The sequence below is a fragment of the Emydura macquarii genome, unplaced genomic scaffold (assembly GCF_026122565.2).
Source record: "Emydura macquarii macquarii isolate MOO-44397 ecotype Brisbane River unplaced genomic scaffold, CSIRO-AGI_Emac_v2 contig_2636, whole genome shotgun sequence".
Lineage (NCBI taxonomy): Eukaryota > Metazoa > Chordata > Testudines > Chelidae > Emydura > Emydura macquarii.
The window spans coordinates 20,626,709-20,652,376 of record NW_027132773.1 but is presented as its reverse complement, the minus strand read 5'-3'; the positions used below and the strand labels follow the sequence as shown (position 1 = coordinate 20,652,376).

The 25,668-nt window shown below is 36.7% G+C and overlaps 1 protein-coding gene across 8 annotated transcripts in view; it reads left to right on the top strand.

The window, feature by feature from the left end:
• Window positions 1-25,668, top strand: part of ANKRD26 (ankyrin repeat domain containing 26) — a 130,443-nt gene that overhangs the window by 35,029 nt on the left and 69,746 nt on the right. For 4 of the 8 annotated variants that reach the window (XR_010922858.1, XM_067564259.1, XM_067564262.1 and 1 more), the window contains exons 12-24: window positions 1,058-1,119; window positions 2,326-2,428; window positions 4,103-4,131; window positions 4,226-4,313; window positions 4,402-4,446; window positions 6,179-6,436; window positions 12,739-12,818; window positions 16,388-17,443; window positions 18,329-18,576; window positions 21,399-21,557; window positions 23,028-23,061; window positions 23,320-23,461; window positions 24,983-25,199. Coding sequence is in view for 7 of the 8 variants with exons in the window: in XM_067564259.1 (XP_067420360.1) it covers window positions 1,058-1,119; window positions 2,326-2,428; window positions 4,103-4,131; window positions 4,226-4,313; window positions 4,402-4,446; window positions 6,179-6,436; window positions 12,739-12,818; window positions 16,388-17,443; window positions 18,329-18,576; window positions 21,399-21,557; window positions 23,028-23,061; window positions 23,320-23,461; window positions 24,983-25,199 (2,521 nt within the window). In the remaining variant the exon portion in view is untranslated. The remainder of the gene's footprint in view (window positions 1-1,057; window positions 1,120-2,325; window positions 2,429-4,102; window positions 4,132-4,225; window positions 4,314-4,401; window positions 4,447-6,178; window positions 6,437-12,738; window positions 12,819-16,387; window positions 17,444-18,328; window positions 18,577-21,398; window positions 21,558-23,027; window positions 23,062-23,319; window positions 23,462-24,982; window positions 25,200-25,668) is intronic. The other 4 variants (XM_067564261.1, XM_067564260.1, XM_067564264.1 and 1 more) reach the window with 4 other exon arrangements.

Sequence of the window (25,668 nt, the reverse complement as noted above, 5' to 3'; positions counted from 1 at the left end):
AAAGTGAATGTTATATCCCACCCTTTAGTTGAGGTTGTATTTCCACAAATGATCTCATTTCACAACCTTCAGTTACTTTTAGATGATCAGATAGCATCAGGGGCTAGTATGGTGTTTTTTTTTCTTCTGTTTCTAGCAGGTAGGATTCAAATCTATTTTTGACGGGTTCTAGCTACCAACACCATGTCTCTGTCATTTTTGAGATTAGAGTACTGAAGCACACTCCAAATGGGGCTATGCATTAAAACCATTTGGAAATTGTGGTTAATACAGAATGCTCGTTAAATGGAGCTCCTCAATGGCAGCATGTAATACCAGTGCTTATAATTCTTATTTTGTTGAATCTTCTAGACCAGTCCAGATATTTGTTTAAGTTCCTACGAACGAGCAGATGGAGCCAGAACACTGACTTTTGAGGATGTCGTCATGCCTTCACATATAAGGAGTTAGCTATTTCTCGGGTTATGTGTACACTACAGTTGCTCAGCAACAGCACTGCATGTGTGCCACTGTAGCACTGTGGTATAGATGCTTTCTATATCAATGGAAGGGATTTTTCCATCAGGGTAGGTAATCTACCTTCGTGAGAGGCAGTAGATAAATCAATGGAAGAATTCTTCTGTTAATCTACCCTTGTCTGCACCCAGGGGTTAAGTCAAACAATTCCTGCTCTTAAGGACAAAATACTTCACAGCCCTGTGTGACATTGGTAGGTTAATGTAATTTTTAAGTGTAGCCCAGACCTTAGCCTTCAGTTTCTTTCTCCAACAGGTATGGCAGGTGTTTAGCAGGCTCCCACTGGAGGACAGAAGAAAGATGCAGGCATAGAGGCCTAAAGGAAACAGTGTAACACATTGTGGTGTGCAGTTAGCCTAGCAGCAGATATGAATTATCTCAATTCTGTATACAAATAAATTATGTATGCCTATTGGCTATCTTAGAGATAGAAATAACTAGGATTTTTTCTATACTTGTCTGGCTTGTCTGTTAAGAGTACAAACTAATGTGAAATGTTTGTAAGAGAAAAGTAAAGTTTTGTATTTGTTTTATTCTGTAGATATGATGTCAGAATTAGGATTAGAAGAGGAGGAGGATACAGAATCACCCTGGGATTCAGAGGTACTTTCCATTAATATGGCTATTATGATCCCACCAATTTTATTCAATTCAGTACCACTCAAGAGTTTACTTTTGTTGCATTTCTGACTTCTTCGCTGCTTGATGGATCATAGGGTTTGATGCCGGAGGTTTGAAGTATTGCTATATTAAGGGCTGACTAGTTAAGACTATTAATAACCTAGGTCTCCTAGCAGTGAATCCCCAGATTCAATTAGTATTTCTAGCGTCACATTGAGTTATTAAAGAGTTTGTTTTAAATGTTTTGAAATTTAGAAATGTTAGTTATTTAATTCTGTTTTATCAAAAAACGACCTTGGATGAAATCTTGGCTTCCTTTAAGTCAACAGTAAAACTCTCACTGAATGCATTTGTGGCCATTTCTGTCTTCAAGCCTTGCCTTTGTAGAATCCCCTCTTTAGCTGATGCACATTATGAAAAACATTATGTAATCAGTGAAGCTGCATGTACACCTAGCTATGTTCTCTGGCCTCTCCCACATCAGGGTATATAAAGAAGCAGAACTCCAATTGCTATTCAGTTCTTGCTGACTGCTTTAGGTAGCAAGGAGAATGTAGTGGTGTCTCATCCCACTAGTATCCTTTGAGAAAGTTTAACTTTTTTCCTTTTAAAATTTTAATCTTAAAGTTTTAGGATAGTTAGTGTTAATTTGTAAATTTTTTGGCTTTGTTGGACTTTGTTTTTTTTGTCCTCCTCGTAGCATTTCTTATGTAACTGTGGGCCTCTTGATTATGGTAGGGTGCATGCATAGCACCCATAGAATTGTGTGCTGAGGATGTGAATATCACCTACACCTATAGTGTTAAATACAAACAAACAATCATTGTAAAGAACTGCAATTATTCAAGCAGTCATTTTCTTTTCATTTGTTATCTTAATCTAATAATTTCCCTACGTCATTTTACCACTTCTATGTTTATCAAGGTTAGTTCCGACACCTTAGATGAAAGAAATTTTAACTAGCAAACACTTCAAAATTCATAAGCATTATGATTTTTAAATAGACTATATGATGACATTTCCTGTCCAAAGTTTTTCAGAGATACATGAGTGCTATGTATACGGGGTATATGTTTGGTTGTAAATCATTGCTGATACCCAGGAACTAAAAATGTTCATACATTTTCTGTGGAAAGCAATTAAGAATGAATTGCATCCAGGTTATCATGAATATTTTTAATTAACCAGTGTGCTTCTGAAAGTCCAAGAAAACTGCCATCCAACCTGTTGCTTTCATCTGCTGTAAGAACTGAAAAACACATGCAAAGTATTTTTGAGGAACCAAATGAAGGTAATTTTATCATTGTATTGTTATCCATAGTTCATGAGCTTTTATAAAGTAAGCTTAATTTCACATGGATGCCTTAAGAATTCTTCAAAATAAAGGAGTGGATATTCTCTCAGTGGCAGTAGAAAACTGCTTGTTAATTGTCGTTCTTTGTTTTTTTTTTAATTTTTGTTTAACATTAATTCAGGAGATGATCCACTTCATAGGAGCAGTGGTAGTTTGTATGTCCTTGACCATTGACTAGCAGCTAAAATGGGTAGTAATTGGTAGTAACTCTCCTTAGTAGTTCAAAGTGTGTTTTCAGTAGATTCTTGTAAATGTTCTTCAAAACCTTGACTAAGTTCAGGTTTTTTCTATTTGTGTAGAAAGTCTTTTTCTGACAGAAAAGATGGTATGAGAGCTTTTTTATGGTCAAAAAGTGTTGTGATAAACTTTTTGACTGGTGCTCTGTGACTATTTGCTTCTGAAAAGGACAGGAAAGCTTTGCTGCTAAGACAACACGCTTCCTCCTATTTTTCTCCTTAAAGAATTATTACTTTTGTCTCTCTCATTGGAATGTGGTGGACATATCGATACAATTAAATGAAAATTTCATATTATATGTCATTAGCCTGTAGCCAAACCATTTTCCAACTCTTTGAAGGCTTGCAATCCTGTACTGCAGGGTTGCTTTGGGGAACTCTGTTGCTTTGCATTCCCTTTAGTTTAGTATGATTATGCTAAAATAAATTTAAAAAAAATTTTTTTTTTTTTAAATCAAAATACAATTAAGGAAATACATTAGAAAGATTACCATATCACTGGACAGCAGTTTTATTAAGATCAAGTAATAGTTGCTTATAATAACACTTGAATTTTGGCAGTATCAAAATTACACTGTACATCCTTTCTGAGACACATTTTATATTTCTTCTTGCAAAAGAGAATCAAGAAACAGTATGATGACTAAGCTAGAGGCTACAAGAAGTGTAGGCAGGCCAGTGTATCACATGGGTTTCAAACTGATTTTACACTAGACAAAAGTTGAAACTCTATTATTAAGAATTATATTACAAGTGGACAATACAACCAAACAGAAGAGTTGTTTCTGTTATTTCCTGGTAAACTAAGCCACTGATCTGAGGATAACTGAACTGAGATGACATCATTTAGTGGTGACATCACAGGTCCCTATATCCATTCTCCTGTACTTGCATATTACTCTCCTCCTACTTCTCCCATCTACAGAAAATAGAGATTCTTCAACATACGTGTGGTATAATCACAGTAATAGCACTGTTGCACTGCTTTTTGACATATTAAACTACTCCACCTCTCCTTTGGCTTTTGTAACTTTCCACTCAGGGAATGGATTATTGCCTTCTAAGAAAGAATAAAGGTTTTATTTTTGTACTGTTAGTCAGCATGGCCTTACTGCTTCACATGAATTACTCTAATTTGGTCACTTGAAATCTGAGGTGCATGATTGAATAATTGTGTGTTTCTATAAAACAAACATATGCTGGTTGCTATCATATATTTAGCTTAATGAAAACTAAGTCTTGTGGAATTAAAACAATGTTTGCAAATATGCAATACATTCTTATCACACAAGGTACTGATATTGCATGAAGTTGATAACTATTGCACTTCACGATTTTAAATGATGCTAGGTAAAAATTTTTTCCCTCTTTTTAGGTTTCTCTGAGAAAACCCTTGATTCACAGGTAAGTGTCATTACTAAGAATTTGTCTTACTAATTAAAGAATGTATAATTTTTAATTTAATTTATTTTTTTGTGTTGGATTGTGTCTATAATAGCCAAAGGCAACTCAAGGAATTTTAGAAACAAATGACACCTCTTCCTGTCCTGCAAAAGGAAGGGAGATTGGCGAAAAACAAAAATCAGGTAATATTCACTACATCAAATTTTGCTGGGTGACCAGGCATCTTCATTAACAAATATTTAGCTTAAACATTGCTTTCTTTTTTTGAAGATTTAATGGAAGAACTTGGTTTAGATGATGCAGATGATATTGAAGGTATTTATATATTTTTGTCCTTTTTCGTGACTAATATATATATTAATTGCAATTTATACAAAAATGATTTACCAATCAATGTATAAACTTCCATATTTAATTTGCTGGTATTCTGTGCTTTAAACAGCATACCTTATGACATTTGCAAATTCTTTCTTTAACACACAATAACTGATCCAAAAATACAGCCACCGCTTGAAATCCTAAGCGTTGTATAGAGAAAATGTGGATTTAAAGGATTTTTAGTTTTGTTTAATTTACATTGATTTGTAATGTTTTTCTCTTTTATTAATTGTCCAAGAGCTGAATTCAGGATTCTGTGTTTTGTGGCTTTTCCAATATAGCCAGCTCTAAATTTGCAATTGTTTCACTCTTGCTGATTTTAAACTTCCTTTGTTCTGTTTCCACACCTGTGATAAACAAAAAATAATAAAGCTGTAATCTTTTTTTGATTGTTCCCAGCCTTTTCACTTGGGAATCACTTAAAACTATTTTACCACCGCTTGAAATGTAAATCTTAGTGAAATAGCAAGATGTCTGTGAATCCTACTGACTGTGCCAATGTGGCATTTTGGGATTCACTGAGGCCAGTTATGGTGTTCAGTCAACATCTGCCGTGGAACTCTGGGTGCCTTAAATGCTATGCTGCTGTGGCTCACAGCCCTGACATAGCTGTCTGAGTTGGGTCCTGGTTTCAGAATTGGCCAGCCATGTTGGAAGAATGACAGAGATGAGGCAAACTTCTTTGAACAAATGACTTTAGTTTGTTAAGTTTTAGTCTTAGAAGCGTATTTTTACTTTTGTTTGTAACCATTTCTATTTTTATTCTTGGTATAACTTAAGTCTGTGTCTTTTTGTTAATAAACTTGTTTTACTTTAACCATAAACCAACTCAGTGTTTTGATTGAAGTGGAGGATTTGTCAACTCCAGTTAAGTTAATAAGCTGCTGTGCAATGTCACTTTAAAGGAGCAGCATACTTGATAAGGTTTTGTGGATGCTCCCGTAAGAGGGGCTGAGAACTGCAGAGAGAGAGTATTTGGGGGCAGAATGGATTGGTGAGGTCCCCCTGTAAAGAGTAACTGGGTGGTAGAAGCCAGGGTATGACCTGCATGCTTGTATGTTGGCTGATGGTGTCAGGGCTGTGAGCCACAACAGCATTGAGCATTTAAGGTACCCAGAGTTCCAAGGCAGATGTTGACTGAACCCCTTACTGGCCTGCTGTTACTCAAAGCATCACAGGTACTACTTTTCCATATTGCTTTCCTAGATACTGACTCTCAGATCATATCTGTTTTTAGAATATGGGGCTTTCAGATCATAGCTAAAATGCCCTTTCCCTTTATGCAAATAAAATAATCAGTTCCTTCTTCACTCTGCAAGAATCCCTTTATAAGGTTTCCTCAGTTGTTCAGAAGGAAATCTCAAGATAGAAAGGAAAAAAAGATCTGTCCTCTTAATCATAAGATAGCATCAAAAATAATTTTTAGTGGCTTGCTAAGGTACACACAAATGATGCTCTGCTAGAACAGTAGTCTCTGAATGCTCACAGATTGCCTTTGGGATGTGTCTAAGTGGCTTTGACACCGTTGAGAAACTCCGACCACTGAATGTGCATCTGAGGGTAGAAAGATGCAGTCTGCTATGTGGTGATTATGGATGGCTGCAAATGTTACTAGAACTTAGCATTATTGTCTGCATTTTTATTCTTTTAAATCTGATATTCTTTTCAGATGTATCAGACTGGGATTCTACCAGCATTTCACTTAAAAATTTATCGGGTACTAAAAGCCCCAACGTCTTGACATTTGGGAATCCTTCATCTTTACTGCCAACGATAACAGCAAAGAATGATTCAGCAGTCACAGCTTCTGGAATTATTCCTCCAAGATTAGAAGAAATGTCAAAAGCCCAAACTGTGACTGCACCAGAAAATAGCCATTTACACTTTCTCCAAAAACAACTCCTGCCAGTAATACCAAAAAGTAAAGGTATTTGTTGTTGATATAATCTATTATAATTTTTTCCCAATTGTTCTTAGTTACAATTTTGGTAACCTGTTTCGCACACTTACTGCCTTTGCATTACTGATATGGTTTTTAAATTGTCTTGGGCTCTGAGTCTTTCTCAGTTTATATTCGAGTCACATTATTCTAAAATTTGACACCAACTCAAAAATATATCTGAAAAAAGCTGAACCATGGTGCAAGTCTTTCATAAATAAGAGGCTTTGGACATGAACCTTTCTTGGTGGTGGTGATACAGATAACATCCTGGGTTAGGGTGTGGGGAAGAAAACTGTGACTCAAAGATACATCAGCACCTGATTTACTGCAATAAGGAAGCCCAGCTGCTTGAAGCAGTTCCTGGGAGATGAATATTAAGTCTACTTGGAGATGTTGTTTAGAATTGTCAAGCTTCATGGAAAGCACATAATGATCCCTGCTTTGAAATTGCTGTTTTTAAGCTGCAAATGATTAATGCTTCAAAGAGCATGAAAAAATCAAACCCTTCAAAGTTAGAATAGATCAATAAAAATAAACTTTATTGTCCCAACAACAGGATCTCATTTCTCATTGGTAAGCAGTTGTTTCCCGGTAACTTCATTACACAAAATGTAGAAAGACAGAAAAATGTTGAAAAGAAATGTACAAGACAATGAACATCAAAAGTCAGGAATAATGTTCCTAGCTATCCTCTAACTGAAGATACCCAGCACATGACCTGTGTTTCTGTTTGAGGATTATATACTGTCACCTTTCCACTTAAAATTGATAATAGCACAATCCCTACTAGACTTTGTAGAATGTCTGGCATGTCCCCCTTTTTCATGGGTTCTTTTCATATAGAAGGGGCTGTCAGAATTGTCAGTGCCATTCTTATGATGGAAAAGCTTTTTTTGAAGAGCAGGATTTGCAGCGTTTCCCAAAAGCACTAAGGCATTGGATTTACTAAGGGCTTGTTTACATGGGAAGTTAGGACACAGCAAGCTAGAGTATGGATTTAAAACGCACTAGCTACTCTGTACTAACTACCCATGTGGCCACTCTTATTGTTCACTGAAAGTGCTTTTCTGTGCTTCAGGGCAGGTCTACTCTGCCGGCAAAATTCGGCAGCAGTCGACAGGAGTTATGCAGGCTACGCAGAATAGCTTGCGTAACGCCCATCAACTTCGTAACTTCCCTTTAGCGCGCTGTCTCCACTGCACTGCGCTGACGGGAAATGCGTTCATGTCGACGCAGCGCTGCGCTTTTTGGGGAGGTGTTTTATTAGATCGACTTCCAGATCGATTGAGCATGTCTTCACTGCCGCTCAATTGAACCAGAAAAATCTATCTCATGGCGGCAGATTCGCTGATGTAAGTGTGTACATTGCCTCAGCTTAGTCCACTTTAAAGTGTTCTAAGCTAAACCACCTGAGGGCACTCTCGGGCATCATCTACATTCTGGGCTAGGGCTTTGATTCCCAGTTCATGTACACATACTTACACTAGCACTTATTGAGCTATTCCAAATATAAATAGTAATGTATAATAATAGTAATGCATAACTTAGCCATCTTGAGAATGTACCCACTAGTTTAAGGTGAAAGACTGTTCTATAGCCGGGCTCCCTGAGCTGAGAATGCTCTGTCCCCAATATTTGCATGCTTAGTTCTGGGTTTTGTGATCTGCAAGCTCCCACAGGAGTATAGCTGTCTCAACAGTTGATAGATTGAAATTTGGTCTTTAATGTAACTGGGGTTTAATCAATTAATTGCTATGAAGGTTAGGACTAAAGCCGTAAAATGGCATTGGAGGCTTGAACATGGGCCTGATGTATTTTACAGCAATCCAGCGGAGAAGGTGCAACTTTATTTTCTGATGTGGAATAAATTGGGTTAGTCTTTGAGGCACTTGACAGAATCCTGTAAGGTTGATCAGATACCAGCCCAGAGTACTTTTAAAGGATTTCTCTTTCAAGCAATGGGCTGAGTAGTATCTCTCCAATGTATGCTGAGATTTCCTACTGGTTCAGTCCTTCAGGCTCAGAAAATATGCTTCCCCAGTTCTCTGGCAAAGATATATGTCATTCACGAAGCAAGGTTGTTGCACCAGACTAGTGGTTCACCTTATTAAATGAGATGTAGCCTCCACCAAAGCACTAATGGCACAGAGTGAGTGTCAGTAGCCCTCCTTAATTACCTTACCTCAACCCTGCTCAAGCCTTGAAATAGAGGCAACTTTGAATTCAAGTCTCTAGTTGTAACTCTGGTCAGATACAAGGTTTGATGATAAACTGGAAATGAGTTGATCTTTTCAGGTTTTAGTGACCAATTCCCTTTATATTGGATTTGCAGAGAGAATTGGCAGGAAGTTTTTTCATTAAAGGGGAATTCCAACACTGTCAATGGAAGGAATTGATCCAGTCTAGATTCCTTCTATAGATGATGGAATTCTATTTTATTGAGATATTATCCTGACAATATTGTTTTTCACTCCCTGATCGCTATCCCAAGATGGTCATTCTCCACAACTTGATGACAAAAGATTTTATATGAAGCAAACTAAAGCATTTAAGCTAATCCAGCTTTTTGACACCATCTCTGTAGGCGCTATCATTACTAAAACAACCATGTCCGAATATCTGTCTGATTGTATTGTATTACTGCTGTGATTGAGCAGGCCAGCAGTCAAGTCATGAACATGGCCCTCATTGAGGCAGAATAGTTCTGATTGTCAACCAAAGATGTGTTGTAATAGAAGATATGTTCAAAGCAATCACATGGTGGTCTCTGAACACTTCTGTAAAGCACTGTTGTTTAGATTCTATGAGAGGAGGGGAATCACAGTACATTTTTCAATCTTCAGAATCTGCTTTTGAAAAGGGTTCCAAACATTCCTGTAGAGATCTTTTCTTTTCAGTTGTCTCTTATTTGAACTGGCCAATTTTTAGAAATTCTTAGGAACATTGGAGTTGCCTTATGAGATATGGCCACTAACAGATGTTTGGGAAACTCTGCAAATGGATAATTATTCTGTAAACAGAGTAGATTAATTTAAATCAATGTAATTTAAATATTTGATTTTATTCTTATTTTACATTTGAACTTTTCAGTTCTTTTCCTAAAGAATGATTGATTCTCATTAGTTGGTAACTTGGAACTCATTAGTTGGTTGACTTGCAACTAAATTAGAGCCTTTTAGGCCTGGTCTACACTTACCTTTAAATTCGGTGGTAGTCGATGGAAGTTACACAAGCTGCACAGAGTAGCTTACATAACTCCCTTCGACTTTGTAATTCCTTCAGTGCGCTTCGCCACTTGAGGGGTGATTTTAAGGCGTCGACTTCCAGATCGATTGAGCGGGTCTTCACTGACTGCTCAGTCGATCCAGATAGAGCAATCTGATGGCGGTGAACTTGCTGCCATCAGTAAAGATGTACCGGTACTTCTGTTTGCTTATCAGATGGATACACTGTATCTGTACACATTTAAGCAATTATATTGCTTAACATTTGTTAGATGCTTAATTTTTACATTTTTTTTATTATGGTAGGAAATGGGGATGATGTGTTTCTTTTTTACAATCCGTTTTGAGCTCTTTGGATGGGAATTGGAATTCAATTAAAATGCACAACAATATTTAAATAAAAATACCTTTAGTGTGCTGGATACACTAAAAAAGAAGAGTATCAAAACATTTTGCATTTAAAACGTTTATTAAACAAAGGAGTATTATCTGTACTTCGTGAATTGAACTGATTGTTTCTGATCACCATATCCTTCAAAATTTTAGAACTTGTAGATTTCATCCTCTCTTCTAATTTTTATTCGTACATTGAAAGAAAACAAGCTATCCTGCTTTTTCAACTCCAAATGGTTACATAAGTTTTAATGAGCTAGTTCATTGAACTGAACTAGTTGAATAATCTAAAATGAAGAAAATATTCTCTCTGCTCCTGCAGAAGAGAGTGTTGCTGTCAAAAACGAGTTTAGCACTTCAACAAATCCTTGTTCCACATTCTTAGCTAGTTCAGTAGTTTAGCTTTCTTTAAAACTTCAGAAGCAAAAATGTATTGCTTAATAATTTTTATTTAATGTAAATGATTTTAATATATTATAGTAGATTTAAGCATTAATGTAGATTGTCATAATTTCAAGTTTATTTTAAATAGGTATAGTTTTAAAAATAAATGATTTAATTTAAATAGCTTTATTTAAATAAAAAATGATTTCTTAATTTAAAAAAAAATTATCCACTTTGGCTATAACATGTCTATAGGGGCAATTTCTTATTTACTTCAGACCTCTTGAAGTATGAGGGCTAGTATCCATGTATTTTTTTTTTTTATCCTAGTGATGGTGAACATTTATGAGAGTGAAATTTTTAAAACTGATATGGTAAATTCCTCTCCTCTGCCCTCTCTCTGCTCCTGTATTCTCATATGAATATTTATTATAAATAACATTAATTTAATTAATACAGTTACACACATGCACGCCCCATTAAAAGATCATTCAAGTTGCAAAGTCAAGTACTCAAAAGTTAGGTAATGCCAGAACTAAGGTTGTCGCGGTAACCCTAATTCGGACTCCTTGTGCATAAGCATTATGATACATTCCGGAATTATGTGATGAAATGCTAATTTTTTCCACAGGACACCAACGTCATTTAGTGCACACAGTGGTCGGTATTCACTTAATGAACAGCTAATCAATATTTTGTTTTCCTTTTACTGTTCATTGTGTGGCCCTTGGCATTATTTATTGCTCACTATTCAAATCCTGCTCTGAAGGCAGAATTATTAATTGCCTCTTGGGCTTTTCTATGGCTTTCATTACTATAATTGTTTTTGAAGCGCTCTTACTAATTGATCTTCATGTCACTCCTGTGAGGTGAGGAAGTAGTAGTATCCCTATTTTACCAACAGGAAACAGAGGAACAGAGAAATTAAGGTAAAAAATGACTGCTAACTTTTGGGTGCATGGTTTGAAATGCCTAGGACATGATTTTTAGATTACATAAGTTTTTGAAAGCACAAACTTATTGTGCTCTCATTGATTTCAGTTGCAGCTATGATGGCATAGTGCTTCTGCAAATCAGGCCACAGGATCTCAAGTCAGGAATCCAGAAAAAGAGGAATACACAATTAATGGCCACCTATGAAAAATTTGGTTTAATTGACTTGACTAGCATCACAGAGGCAGTCTATAGCAAAGGCAGGAAAATAATTCAGTTCTTCAGGACAGCACTCAACTGTCGTAACCATGAGAATGTTCTTCTCTTTCTGCAATCCCCTGCTTCATTCATAGGTTTGAAAGGATTAGATTTTTGTTGATAAACTTTTATTTCACCATACACATTCAAAGCAATGAAAAAATATTTCCATTGATGATCATCAGAATTTACAGATAGGCAAACTAAGAAAAATGCTGTTTGAAAACCTGTTAGTTTGATTTAAAGATATTTGCTTTGTATATTTTGACATATGATGTTGACAGTGTATATTTTAATGATTATAAAGCTTTAACTTTTTGAATCTCAGTATTTGTCATTAAATAATTATTGTCTGATTGCCTACCACCCATAATTTTTCACAACTGTGGAAAATATAAATCGATAAAAATTGGAAAAGATGTTTAAAACCCATAATTTTTTGCACCTGTGAAAATTTAAATTGGAAAAAAAAAAAAAGCTTAAAAATAAACATTGATGTTATCCGTCGAAATGATATAAAAAATTGAATTCTGCTAAGTCAATTCTGCAACAAGTGAGGCAAACAACAGATTCCATTACTACAAAACCTTGATTGATCCCCAAGGCAGGTTCATCCTGTCCTGAATGAGGCAGGCATCCTGTAAAAAAATGTGATCGTGTAATTAGACTGTGTCATAATGCACATATGCAACGGGGCTAAAGTAAGGTGGCATGGGCAATATGAGTGAGAAATTATATGTCTAATTATGTATTTCCAAGAGAGAGAGGAATGATATATGTTTGGGGTCTATTATTATAATTATCTGTAGCAGGTTTCTTTTATACATAAAAAAGGAAATTAACTAGAAGAAACTATTCAAAACTAAATCATCTCTATCTTAAATCTGTCCATTTGTATCAATACTTGCTTCAAAATTGCATAAGTTTATAAGCAACTTCATTTTTACATTGATGTTAAAAGTTCATTGTTTTTTGATGTACCTATATTAGGTGTAAGAATCGATCTTTTGCAAAGTAATATAGGCAGAAATAAATACTATAGGCTAATGCCTTTAAGTTACAATTACAAGAATTTTGTATTCAATATTTATATAGATGAACTATCAGAACCTTCCTTTAATATTTCATCACCAGATGAAGAACGAGAAGATGCTGCTGAAAACTGCAAGAAGCAGGTGTGTAAAACAGTTATTTTAATTTAGATAAGACTATCTTGAAAATTGTTTCACCTTAATGTTATGCCAAATAAAGTGGACATCAGACAGTTCACGTGCTGAATGGCTTGATGATAAATGTCACACAGTCCTTGCTCTAGGTACTTTTTAAAATGTAGAAATGAGCTTTAGAGCCCTTAATGCCAGATCAGTTCTGTAGACTAAAATTATACCATAGGTGGGGCTGGTAGTGCCACCTCTTATTAAGGGTGCCCAACACTTCCGGATATAAGAACCTGTTCTCAGTTGCTTATAACTTTTCCACACTTTAACTATTGGGAATGTGATTTTTCTTGCTGGGTGTCTGCATTGGGCTGAATTTTTTGGAAAATTTCAGCCAGAATAGTTCTGCCATTTTTAAGAGTGAGGCTATGGAGAAAAACCTTGTTTGGCCCATGTTAAAAAAATTCTGGCAACCTTTTTTTTTTTTTTTTTTTTTTAAAAGCTCTGTGCTTTGGAGAAGGAACTTAAATTTGGGGGAGAAGGGACGAGGAGGTGAAGGGGCGGTTCCTTTTGCTGTCCTCATAAATCTATACAAATTTGGCCAAGTTATAGCCTTTTGAAAACTTGCAGTTTACACATGCACAGTAGAAAATTTTTATTTTAGTAGTTGAATTCCCCAAAAATTCTGTCGGTACTGAGCCGGGCTGAGGCTAGCTTGGGGCTGAGCAGGACTTTCCCTACAAGTGCAGTTCAGGAGTGCTGTAGGCAATTCTGGGTGTGGGCACCTGAACTGGAAGCAGGGAGACTGTTTCTCCTTGTGCTCTCAATGACCTATCCACACCCAGGCCCTCATTTTCCCCTTCCTTCCTCCATTGGCACAGGCATTGTAGAGGAGGAAGCTGCCTGATTTGAATACAGACGAGACAAGAACTGGGGCTAGGGGTGGTGGGGTAGTAGTTTGGGACAAGGAGCCCGGAGAGATGGGGGAGAGACTGAGACTTGGGGTGGAGAGGGTTGAAAACTGGGAATGGGAGAGGGGGATTGGGAGCCATTAGGTGGCATGGAGACTGAGATAAGATGAAGAGCCACAGGGAAACTGAGACCCCATGGGTTAGAAGGGATGACGTGATGGGAGAGAAGAGACAGATCTGTCAAGGAGCCAGGTTGTGGGGGGAGAACTGGGACTGGCTTGTCAAAGAGACTGGTGCAAGGAGCTACTGTGTGTCGGGAGACACTCAGATTGGACTAGGAACCTTGGGAGGAAAATTGGGCCTGAAAGTCAGAGGGGGTAGGGGAAACTGGAGACCAGGTTGCAGACGATAGATTGGATGAGGAGCCGAGAGAGGAATTGGGATCGGTGGGCAAGGAGACTGGGGAAAAAGAGATACGGATTTGGGGGTTGAGACTAGAACTGGCTGGGCAAGAAGACTGGGACTGGGATAAGAACCCTGAGGAGACTGGAACTGGAACAAGGAACAAAGGGTAGGGAACAGATGGACTGGGACAGATCATTTGGAGCAGATGGGGCAGAAAGGGTCTCCCTCACTCTTTCATGTTGCTCCTCATCGAATCTGAGTAGCTACAACTGCTATCAATTACTCCATGAGCTCAAGTGGCAGAGGTCTGTGAATTTAAAGGTTTCAACCCTGCTCATGATCCCACATGATAGTTTCTTTTTTTTTAGTTTGCTTTTTAAAAAACTATGGACATGACACACACAAGATGAGATTAAAAAAATATTATTACAGTTGCAAAGTCAAGCACTCAGAAGTTAGGAAATGACAGAATAAAGGGTGCTTGTGCAGCCCTACTCTGACCCCCATGTGCATATGCATTATGACAGTCTTAAAATGCTGGGAGTGGGGGTTGCCCTTTGCATATTTAAATTTGTTTTTCAAGACTGGTTTTTGATTGGCTGAAGCAAAGATTAAGGCCCTAACTTTAATTGGGTCAGTGCAGGTGCGGGAATCTGTCTGTGAGGAGCAATTTGCAGGATAGAGGATGGGAGTTCAGTAAACAAACCATAATGCAAACTTTTAAATTTTTATTTTGTTGCAAGAATAATATTATTAAAATGTGAATTGCAAAATTGTCAGATCATTCAGCGTTCATGCAAAACATGTGGTAAATAGAAGAAGAAAAATAAAGGCTTCATACAAATTCTGCCTTATTTACTATGTGTATAACCCTATTGGCTTGAATAGGAGAGCTCTTGTCTTCACCCAACCTTTTCAAATTGCACAAGATTTTCGTAGGAGACAAGATCTTACTTTCCTTTCCAACAACTTTTTGTTGAAGGGACATGAGTACTCAGTATAAATTATTTTAACAAACGCAGTAGCTGGAAGAAAACACTTGTTCAATAAAGGTGCAGTAATCATTACTGTATTCATTAAACCACCTGATGGCAGCCAAAATACTAATTATTGGTATAGTGGAAATAAAGCCAATGAAACAGAATATTGCACAAAAATTAATGTCCCCTCCATTTTTCAGGGCATGAAAACCATGTGGCAGTGTTTAGGCCCACTGGATGTATTGTCATTCATGTGAATAATTTTCTAGCTTTTAAAACTTGAAAATAAAAAATATAGTGAATTACAAATGTGGAGGATATATACACATCATTGGAGCAGAACCAGCCTCCACAACAAGTGGTGTTTTCAGCAAATAACTAGAAATATATCTGAGTCCTTTCTTATATTAGAAACTATGGGAGGGGACTTCTTGTGAAGAAAACTCCACAAGGAATCCCTCACAGCATTCCAGTGAGAGCTGAAGTTTGCCTCCTGACCACAGAAAATTTGCCCCCCGAACTTGGAGAATTTCAAGGAGTCTATGACAGACCAGGCCATCCATGCAGCTGCATAGCCCTTATGACAGCTCCACATCTTTGGATATGTATTACTATGAACTCCTCTTGACTGTGGCAGATCCTGGAATTTAAAGAGAGGAATAGAAAATTAGCACAATCTGTGGCTATACAAACTTTTCCAGGTGATTCTGTGTAGAAATTTTCCTCTCATTTCAAATATTTAAAAGGAGTCATTGGGCCATGATGGCTCTTGTAAGGGAACAACGTGAGCTCTAGCCCAGCTCTTCTTCCCCTGACTTCCTCCACCTCTCACAGTGAATCTCTGGACCATGTCTACATAGACCATGTCTACCATGTCCCTTCTACATAAAAAAAGGGAGATCTGTGCATGGGGTAACACTTTCCCCACATGGATCTCTGAGGTATAGTCCATTCCAATGTCTTTCTTTAATTTATAATATTTGAAATTACAGAAAGTAGATGGGTTGAAAAGTTAAAATGGTTTAAGAAACCATATTGCTCAGATAAATCCAATCCAGCCAAAATAAGACTCAATAAATAAAAAATAGAGACTCCTTTTATATAAACGAGACTCAATAAACCTTTTGAGTGTTTAGAGATTTTTTAAAAAGACTTGGTTAGAGATTAGTTATTTTCAAGATTTCTTTGACATATTTGTGATATTTGGACAAGTTTGCAACATAAACTTACTACACTTATTGTAACTACTGTTTTTTTGCTCATTTTCTTTGTCCATACCTGCCTTCTTAAGGTTAAACACATACTAGACACATCCAACTTGACAGGAAAAACAACATCTGAAAATCAGACTGACAAAACAGAAATTTCGTTTCCACGTCCAAAAACGAAAACTGAACTGCTAAAACAAAATGAGGAATCACATGGTGATGATGTGCAATTAAATCCAAAACTTTGGGAAGAAAGATATGAGAAAATGTGGGTTGCAAATGAGAAAAAGGAAGTGAAAACAAATTTTAAAAACATTACAGCAGAGCTAAAGCAAATGTTTGGTGAAATTAATGAAGTTGAGAAAATTACACCCATAGAAGGGACATTACAAGATGGCTTCAGTGAAGAATTGGAGAACATACACAAGGCATCGCATAATTTGACACAACCCACTAGTAGTATGAAAGGAAAAGGTGAATTTATGGATCTATGCTCTGTGCTTGAACAAAAGGAATCCAGCAATGAAAACGTAATTTCATATGCTTTAAATTCACGTTCTGATGAGCCTCCCGATCAGTGTATTATCAGACTGTGTGAAAATGAAAACAAACTGTGTACTGAACATATATGGAATGTAAATGAAGAGGGTTTTACTGACAATGCAGAAAGTGCAAAAGTAGGTGTAAATAAAAAAAAGGAAGACCAACTATCTTCTATGGTAATAAAAAAAAACATGGATGGAAATATTACAAATTTAGAGACTAGTCCTGGTTATTCACTAAAACATAGTTTGAAAGAAAGCATTTTGGACAATAGATCTAATATTCCAGATGTGGTAAGACCTATTTCTACAGATGATAAAAACACACTTCTTGCTGTAGCAAAAGACAAACTTGGGAAAGACTCACACCATTTTAATAATGATATTCCTAAAGACTACTTTGTTGGCAATCCTAAAACTAGTAATACTGAAATTGAAAGTAATTTGAAAAACTCTCGACAATCTCATGAAGAAACTTTGAAAAGACAACTGGATGAAGAACTGGAACAAGATATGGAAAGATTTAAGAATGAGGTAGGAATGCTGCAGATAGTATTCCTGGCTTTGGAGAAAGAGAAAGTGCAACTACAAAAAGAGGTAGAGGTTCACCTGCAGCTTCCTCATTTTCATTGGTCTTTGTTCCTCATCAACCATCCTGTTCACTTCAGCTATTCATCATTACAGAAAGGATTCTTGTGCAAATTGGCTTTTTGTGCAATGCAAATATATTTCTTATCTCTAAAGAGGGACAGGTGGAGAGAATTGTCCTTTCCTCCATTATGTGTTCAGTAGGTTTAAGAAATCTAAAATGTAATTATACTTAGTAGTAGTCTACAATTCAAACATAAAGGACCACATTCAGTTCTAGTGTAAGTAGTTGCCACTCCATTGACTTAAAAGGAAATGCACACATTTACACCAGTTCTCAATTTGAACCAAAGAATGAAAATAGCTTCTGAACAGGGTATTGACTAATCTTTGCATTTGCTCTTTTCTGTGCATGTGTATCTTGCATTACCCTTTTCTGAAATTCTTCCGTTTGTTGTGAAACAATTCTCTGAATATGTACCTTTCATTCAAAAAGAACTGTCTTAACACATTTCTGTTAATCACATCTATTATGTCTACATAACCAACACTGTTTATGCCTTCTAACTTTCTTCTCTCATTAATACAATTATGCTCTTCATTGCTTCATGTTTTAAGATGTAAACAGTATTTCAGTTTTAAAGGCTATGCTCTTATTAAGCTTTTTAAGAGTGAGTGACTGCATCTTTTTCCCCTTAGCGTGAAAGTACTCCCACTCACTTGCTATCCTGTGTAGTAGAATATTATGTAAATATAGTTCTTTAAAATTAAAAACATTTTGTAGTTCCTTTATGTGAATCATAGGAGTATAGTTTAGTGTACATTTTGGGAATAGTATCTCTTTATTAATTCAATAAAGTGACAAAAACGTTGTGTCAAACTTTCTTATCCTAGGTAGACGAGGAAAAGAGAAAACAAAAATGTGGGGAAATGCTGGCAATCGAGAAAAAAGAAGATGCTTATAAGTCAAATATGCAAAAGTTGGCTGGAAATGCTATTAATCAGCAAATGAAACAGAAGTTTCCTATAAAGGGAAACCAGTATTCTAAAGTAGAAAGTGGAGAAACCACAGAAGAAAAACACATAAAGAACAGTATTTCCTCCAAAGAAAGAGTGAAGTTAATTCAAATACCTTTGAAAGGGTAAGATAGTAAAACTAAATAATAATCTCCAGTTGTTTGAATGTAAACCTAATTGTTTTATGTATTTTTTATTTTGTAGGTTAATGAAATAGACTTCCATCTGTGGAAACTTGGGCACATGTGTGTTTGCTTACAAGTAACACTAAATTTACCTTCCCTCCTAAAAATATTTAAGAACATAATAATTTGTGCACTGCCTATTGAATAAATGAACACATTGACCAAGATTTTAAAAAATAGTTGTCAAAAGTTAGGTGCTTAATATAGATTTAGGACCGTAAAATAGCTGCTTGATGCTTTAAAATGCTGAACCACCTAAAAATTCTCATTGAGTTCAGTATCGATATTCAAGCCAAATACATTTTGAAAGCCAAAATTAGATGGGCAAAATATGGTGATATTTGCAAACTTACCTATAGAGAGAGTGGCTCACAGCTTATTTTTTTTCCTTTTCTGGGTGGGTACAAGTTGTCTCTTTGTAATCAATACATTTATAGATTTTATTATGTCACTCTATTTATGTGTGTTTTCCCAGGATAAGGGGAAAGACAATACTTTCAACAAGTTGCCCAGAGTTGGAATAGGGTACAGATGGACAAAGCTTGGCCTGCCAATCACACATGACCAGTTTCTTGGGCAGCAAAACTACAATCTAACCTTTCAGTCAGTCATTCTTTTTCTGCTGAATTCAGTTGAGAATTGTATGCAAACTCTAGTCCTCCCCACTTTTCTTCTTTTTTCCCCCTTTAAGGCACAGTCATACTGTTGCCCTGAGCAAGAGGTAGCAAGTTATTGGGTTGCCTCTGGAGCAGACTTGAAGGCACATTGTGACTCATTGTGCCTACCTGTCTGCTCCAGGGGTCATGCAACAACTGAGTCACAATCTGCTTTTTGGGTTCCCCCTTGTTTCAGTAAGCATCCTGTGCCAAGTCTGTGCTTAGCCAGAGTACTTTTTCTGATGCACCAGGATAACTATGCTAGTTGGTTCATTGTGAGTGAAGCCAGTGCTTTACCAACTCACAATTCTATATCTTCTATTGTCATCCATTTGTGTGGGGATGCCAAGGATCAGCACCATGGAGACTGTGTTTACTTTTCTGTGCTGCTACTTGTAATCCTGGTAGGTGATGCAAGAGAATAAAGGGACATTTATGCCTCTTAGTGAACTTGTGCATCTATGAAAGTCAGGCCACAATGACTACTAGCAAGGGTCAGAGTTGGTATCCACTGCATATTCCATCCATCAGAAAATTTGGCCACCTCTGGAATAAGGGTTTAGAAAAGGCAGGATATAGAATGACAATGGCAAAGCACTTTGTTATATTACATCTAATCAATAAGAGAATAAAAATATAACCAGATGATAGGTTGATCGATTAAAGAGTAATTTATAAGAACTAAACATTGCTTATAGTTGAATACAAAAGTGTATTCTAGTAACGTAAAAATATTTATAACTTGAATTTCTTTTCTATAAATAGGTGGACATTTACAGCTCTTTCAGATATCTATTTCAACTTAACTCTAACTAAAGCAGAGGTTTTCAAACTCTAGGGTGTGACCCTCCAGGGGGGCGGAGGAACATTCATCAGGGGTCAGGGAGAGAGCACCACCTCCATCCCCGTCGCACTGAGCCACTCAGCTTGTGGGTCAGTGTCAATGCCTCTGTGCCCAGGGCTGGCTCTGCCCCCAGACACCTTCACATGCACGTTTCCCCACCCTGAAAACCTGAGTGGGGAGAGACAACTATAGACCGGCACAACCAAAAATTGTAACTCAAAGAGGGGGCGGGCGCTCAGCTCAAAAAGTTTGAAAACTGCTGAGCTAAAGAAATGAATCAGTAAGAGTCACATTTATATCTGTATAAAGAATTACATGACTATTCTTTGCCTGTACAAAATCTCAGAAAATGGGTTACCAAGTTCATCAAATTGCAAATAAGTAGTTCTTGGAATTTCCCAAACAATAAATAAGAGCACTTTGCTTAAGCGCTTAAAGCACTTAATTTAAAGCATTCAGGGCCAGAGTGCTTAGCACCTTGCGGAATTAAGCTTGTTATGTCTATAAGAGAGTTCAAGGGAATTGTTCTAAACAAACTATATAAATAATTGAAACACAGGAAAATTATGACATTTGAAAATTCATTTTTGTGACTAGGGAAGAAGTAATTTAACCTTCCCTTCAGACACTGTTATAATACAGTGGTTCTCCATGTTTCACTTTGAATAGAAAGGGCTAGATTTACTTGGTGGAACCTGAGCGGCTTGTCCTTAGCAGCAGAAAGTCCACCAGTGAAGTGGGTGGACATAATGATGCAAACACCTACAATCTCTGTTCTGCAGGGGATCTAATGCTATCAAGAATAGTCGTCATAGCAGGTATTGACTGGTCAAGGAGGAGGTGAGGGTAAATCAGCTGGGAGATGTACTGATTCAGTGAATCAGGTTTTTAAAGCAGCTCTTCTATGATGAACAGCTGCAGTTATGCCACCTACACATCAAGGTGAATCCTTGCTCCAGAGCATCTGCTTCCATGGGCACAAAGAGTGAAATTTGTTCCTGGTGAGGTGAATCTGGTCCAGGAATTCTAATGCATGTGGTAGCCTATTATATGGGGAGCAAAATTTGTGCTTAGAATGTTGGTATGTCCTTCGCTATTTGGTGGAACCAGCGTCAGTACGTCATCGTAGAAGATATTTTTCTTTTAAGTGCTTCAGTGTTCCAGGGTATTGTTTTCTATATTATTTTTGTATTTTTGTCTGTTACAAAGTATTTTATCTGACGATACTAAAGTACTGGATTTTTCTTTGTTCGTGTTTAAAGAAGTCATTCTGACTTGAATGTGAAGGATGTAAAGAAAAGTGAAAACAAAAAGCGGATTTCAAAACAGAGAGCTAATCAGCAGATGAATTCCACCAATGGAAATCAATTCCAAGTACTGGATGATAGCACTTTGAGTGAAACATCTCAGGATGAAGGAAGGTACAGAATAGAACAGTGCTGTATTTCTCATGGAATACTTTTAGAAATATAATTTATTTAAAAGTAGAAATTAATTTGAGAACTGGTACTAAAAATAACTATTTGTTTTAGAGAAACAAGGTGGGGGAGGTAGTATATTTTATTGGACGAACTTCTGTTGGTGAGAGAGACAAGGTTTCGGCTACAGAGAGCTTTTGCTTATGCCTTGTCTACACTGTTACTTATGTCGGCAAAACCTTTGTTGCTCAGGGATGTGAAAAATCACACTCTTCAGTGATATAAATCCTGCTGGCATAAGCGCTAGTGTGCACAAGGCTATAATGACTGCTGCCTTTTGTTTCCTATATTTTAACCAGTTACTGATCCGTGAAAGGATCTTCCCTCTTAGTTCATGACTGTTCACTTTGCTTAATTGCCTATGAAGAAAAATATATTTAGAGAAGTATAATCTACTTTTAACTGTCAATGAAAATCAGCGATTGGAAATAAGGTAGGATCTAGCACCATGTAACAAACCACCAGCACATAATTTATACTAGCAATTGTCCATGGACCACAGTTAGAGAACTTCTGATCTAAAATATAGAAATAACAAAATCAGTGAGGGAAAGAACAGGATGAGGAGGGGAAGAATAGTTATATAAATAAGATCACACAATGACTCAATTCAGGTACATTTCTTAGTAAGTAAAAACTAAGTTTGTCACTGCTTTTAAAAAAAAGTAATGTCAGAAACTATCATGTTTATTCTCTTTGGAAAATCAAACCATTTTTGTGTGTAATCATCTCCACCATCCAAAGTTCATTGCAAAAATGTTTCTGCTGTTTCCTGTTGAAATTTACATTTTATGGCACACTAAAAAGATTAAGCTTTTTCTTTTATGGAATATATTTGCAAGACTTGTTTAAATTGTTCTTCTAGGTTGTCAGCAGCTATAACTAAAATTAAATTAAAAATTAAATTATATAAAATTACTTCGGATCATAAGAGGCTCATCCTTAATGATGGAAGAAGTGAATGAACCAAAACCCTGTGTTGAGCATATGTTTGTTCAGCATTGTGCAGAAAGGCATCCACTGCAGAGTGTAGTGAAATGTACATTGTTCTGAGCAATGTGAGCAAGCGTCTGTGTCCAGACCCCATTGTATGAAAATACTATTTCTTTTTTAGCCAGCTGCTTAATACTTTGACTTATTCTGGGCAGTGTTCTTGCCAGTCCACCAACGTGCAGCATCCAGTGCTCTCAGCTTAATTCATCGTGTTGGACAGTGAGCAGCAAAGCACTGTGTTAAGCAGCTCTGATGGTAACTCAGCTCTGTACTCTCAGCTCTTGTCCACATCTCATGCAGAATTGACCCTGAAATAATTCATTTACTAAATTAATCAATCAATGTTTTCAGAGCAAACATATGATTTTACTTTATCTTAACATCAGTTTTCCAATACCAAAATTTGTTTTTGTTTTCTAGACCTGGAGCCAAAACAGCAGATGAAAGGAATAAGGTACTGTAAAATAGCTTACTAAACCAAAATGTTGCTTTAAATTTTAAGCACTTATATCGCACTTTAAGCACTCATAAATGGACCTGATGTTTCACCAGACATGTAAGTCACTGTCTCTGCTCTGAAAAGTTTACAGTCTATCATGTCTGAGACCACAGTGTGTGGGAAATACTTGAGTAAATGAATAATGACCCTGTTTTGTGATAATGTATGGTAATTTACAATATTATTACTTTGTATTGTATGTATTGTTTGTAGATTGGCAAACAGATGGATGTTGCAGATGATTTTGATGAATTAACTCAGTCTTCTGACACAGCTACAGAGGATTATGAATTGCCTGCTACAACGTACAGAGATGCTATGTTGCTGATAGAACAGCTTAGTATGGATGGCAAAGGTAAAAGAGTTATGTTTCAATAACAATTGAAAACAAGTGATTTCAGTTCTCTGGACAACATTAATGCTTTTCACCTGTGTGTCTTGGAATTCTCATTGTAAATTCAAGCAGATATTTTTAAATCCTAGATTTTCTAGCTATTTATTTGTTTCCAAACTTATTCTCTCTTTTGACTATAAAGGATTCATGCCCTGGGAGCCCTGGCTATCTGAATCACTGATTCAAGGTAGTAAGCCAGAATAAGATTCTAACCTACTCTCCAACCTTTACAGACTGGGTAAAAGGGACTAGTCCACTTCATAAAGGGGCTCTAAAAACATCAGAGCCAGCCCCAGCCACATAGCAGACGGACGGAATACCCACAGCACAGTTATTAAGGGAAATAGCCTCTTAGGTATGTCTACACTTCAATTAAAAACCTGTGTCTGGCCCATGCCTGCTGACTCAGACTCATAGAGCTTGAGCTAAGGGGATGCTTAATTGCAGTGTAGATGTTTGGGCCCATCTTACTGGGTCCTAGAGCCTGGGCTCTAGCCCAAGCCTGAATATCTACACTGCAATTAAACAGCCCATTAACCTGCACCCTGCAAGCCTACGTCAGCTGCTAGGGGCCAGCTGAGAGGTTTTAGTTGTAGTGTAGACATATAGATTTACTGAACTTTAGCTTTCCTTTTCTCTCCATTATTTATCTAGCTTCCACAAGTAGCAGCCAGATACTACAGAAGGGTCACATATTAGTGTTGTCACATAAAGAGGCAGTGTTATCCAGTATTGCAGCAGCTGAAGTCCCCTTTAGCTCATCTCCAGAGCTGGCTACATGGCCTCTATAATATATTTGTCATAGGAAGTAAAGATCAAACTTAATGTCTGCCTCCAGTGTGCACAGAAGTCATATAGCTTTACTGTCTAGTCATTACTATATAATATCTTTACTTAAAACAAGCAATGACTACTTAAACATGCCACAATATTTCTCTATTGGTACTAAGGGAAAATTCTAAAAGGCATAAATTACAGTTTGGTGCCCAATTCCTCTTTATGCCTTTTAAAATCCCCCCCCCCCCCCCCCATACAAACATACATCTTGTAGTATATATAAGTTGTTGAATTGGACTTAAATCATGTATTCATAGTCACTGAAGGAGTAAAAGTACACACACACACACACAGTTTATGTGCATGTATAATCTGGTTTGTACTTCACATAATGAAATAAAAATAAAAATAAAATGTTAACATTGCACTTTTAATGTAAATGATAGTTTATATGTTTTATGTAAATTATGCAGAGCAGAAGTATTTTTAGAAAATATTTCTTCTTCATCAGAGATACAAAAGAAATCTACGACCATGTATTATGTAAGCATTTGTTATATTGGCTATCTAATAATACTGAAAGAGACCATACATTTGTTTCCAGATACAGTATATAAAATTAAAACAATCTGAAGTGCTTTTGATTGCTTTTTTTAGGAATTGAAATCTTCACATATATTTACATTGTTGATTTTCTTCACAAAGCAGATTCTATTAGTCTCTTGAAAATTCAGAACTTATTTCATGGATATGAACGATTAATAGAACATGAAAAGGGCCGCTATACGCAGCTCTTGGGAAAAGTAAGAAAGCTGGAGAACGAAAAGAAAGAGCTACAAGCGGTATTGGAAGAGACCAGAGAACTGAAATCCATCTTGGATCACCAAAAAATGGAATGGGAAAGTGACTTCAGCAGTCTCAAGTATGGAATCTTAAATTCTAATAAGCATTTTTCCAAGTTTTTCAGTCAGAATGCAAATAATGTAAGGGATGCTGGAATTAGTCAGTGAGAAATTTAACATGCTTTTAGTGTTATGCACATTCCTAAGTACTTTGCTGGATTGGGTTAGTTCTTAGCACTTTGCAACATTAAGTGCAAAGTTGTTTGGTCAAAAATTTAATGTTTGAAAGTAATTCAGTCTGGAAAGTCTGCCTTCCAGATATTTTCCATGCAATAAATTTTTCAGCTAATTGTTGCAATGTGGAAAGGGAGGGAGTGATTTACTTGAGGCTGAAGTGAGGAGCAGTGGAATAGAGCACAGCTGCCCTTCTGTCTCCCTCTGCTATCTCTTGCTCAGATAGATGTCACTCCTCACAGTTTTCCCCCTCCTCCTTGTCGGCCATGGAGAGAGCTCCTCCTCCTGTTTCAGCCTCTGTAACCACTGTCACAG